Source organism: Cyprinodon variegatus, unplaced genomic scaffold (assembly GCF_000732505.1).
Source record: "Cyprinodon variegatus isolate N-32 unplaced genomic scaffold, C_variegatus-1.0 Scaffold1416, whole genome shotgun sequence".
NCBI classification, from domain to species: Eukaryota; Metazoa; Chordata; class Actinopteri; order Cyprinodontiformes; family Cyprinodontidae; genus Cyprinodon; species Cyprinodon variegatus.
This window is the reverse complement of record NW_015151869.1, coordinates 115,830-117,259: the sequence shown is the minus strand read 5'-3', so window position 1 is coordinate 117,259 and position 1,430 is coordinate 115,830. Positions and strand designations below refer to the sequence as shown.

Here is a 1,430-nt window from a genome sequence, read left to right as displayed (position 1 = left end):
CATTACTGTTAACCTTCACTTGTTAGCATCACCGTTTAGCATTACTGTTAACCTTCACTTGTTAGCATCACCGTTTAGCATTACTGTTAACCTTCACTTGTTAGCATCACTGTTTAGCATTACTGTCAACCTTCACTTGTTAGCATCACTGTTTAGCATTACTGTTAACCTTCACTTGTTAGCATCACTGTTTAGCATTACTGTCAACCTTCACTTGTTAGCGTCACCGTTTAGCCTAATTTTTTTGCATCGTTTAGCCTCATTTTGTAGCATCAATGTTTAGCATCACTGTTTTTAGCACCACTACAGTCCTGTTTTGTTTCTTCTGCTTTTAATGAAAACAAATTTCTGATTAATTAGGACAGAGTAGATCCGATAAGTAAAACTAGGCCGATATTAACAACCAAAGGTTTTATTCCATCTAGTTTCTGTGGGAAATCATCTTCAGCCAAAACCCTCCAGTCCTAAAATAATTAATAATTATTTTTTTTAACATATAGGACCAAACTTTAAACACATTTAGAAAGCATCTGATCCAGGCTCTTACATCAGTAAACTCCTTAATGCTAATACTGTTAGCCTGCTTTGCCACTTTCCTCTTCACTTCCTCCAGGGCGGCCATGTTGGCCTGGACGGGCTTGTTACTGACAGAGGGCACCGGCAGCAGCGAGGACAGAGTTCCAATGTTGGACAGCGCCGCCGTCACAGAAGCTGCAGAGACGGAGACGGAGGCTCAGACAGCAGCGGATAAAACGTAGCAGAGACTCGTTAAATCAGCCATCATCCGTACCGGCGGTCATGCTGGCCATGGCAGCGTTCATGGCTACGCCGGGCAGCGCCAGAGGCAGCATGGCCGACCTGAGGCTGGCGGGGACGGGCATGCCGGCCTTCACACACATGGCGGCGGCGTTGGCCTTGGCTATTTCCAGGAGCTGCTCCTTATCTGAGGAAACAAACAAAGAGAGACGTTGAGCCGCGGCGGTGTTGGCCCAGCGCCGAGACAGACGGCAGGGATGCGGAACATCTCACCCAGTTCACTGATGCGCTTGGGGCTGGCGCTGCGCTCCTTCCTCGGAGGCGACCGCTTCTTGCGCAGGATGAGAACGGGGGAGCGGCTGGGCTCGCGTTTCCAGCGGTCCCTCTGGCTGTAGGGGGGCCTCCTGCGGCCACGCGACGCCGAGCGTGAGCGGGTTCTCCGGGAGGACCGGTGGGCTGACCTACACACCAACCGAAATAGCAACGTTAGCTCAGAGCTAAAGATGGTCGCAGAGGAAGAAGCACCACCCCTACCTTGACCTAGACTTCCTCCTCGCAGAGCGGCTCCTGGACTTGGACTTCCTCCTCGCCGAGCGGCTCCCGGACCTGGACTTCCTCCTCGCCGAGCGGCTCCCGGACCTGGACTTCCTCCTCGCAGAGCGCCTCCTGGACCT

General features: G+C 52.0%; 1 protein-coding gene across 1 annotated transcript in view; it reads right to left on the bottom strand.

Moving 5' to 3' along the window:
* Positions 1 to 1,430, bottom strand: part of LOC107103296 (protein SON-like) — a 23,436-nt gene that overhangs the window by 19,536 nt on the left and 2,470 nt on the right. Inside the window, exons 2-5 of the mRNA XM_015402947.1 lie at positions 1,291 to 1,428; positions 1,030 to 1,217; positions 791 to 943; positions 429 to 711 (exon numbers count right to left, since the gene is read on the bottom strand). Coding sequence (XP_015258433.1) covers positions 429 to 711; positions 791 to 943; positions 1,030 to 1,217; positions 1,291 to 1,428 — 762 coding nt within the window. The remainder of the gene's footprint in view (positions 1 to 428; positions 712 to 790; positions 944 to 1,029; positions 1,218 to 1,290; positions 1,429 to 1,430) is intronic.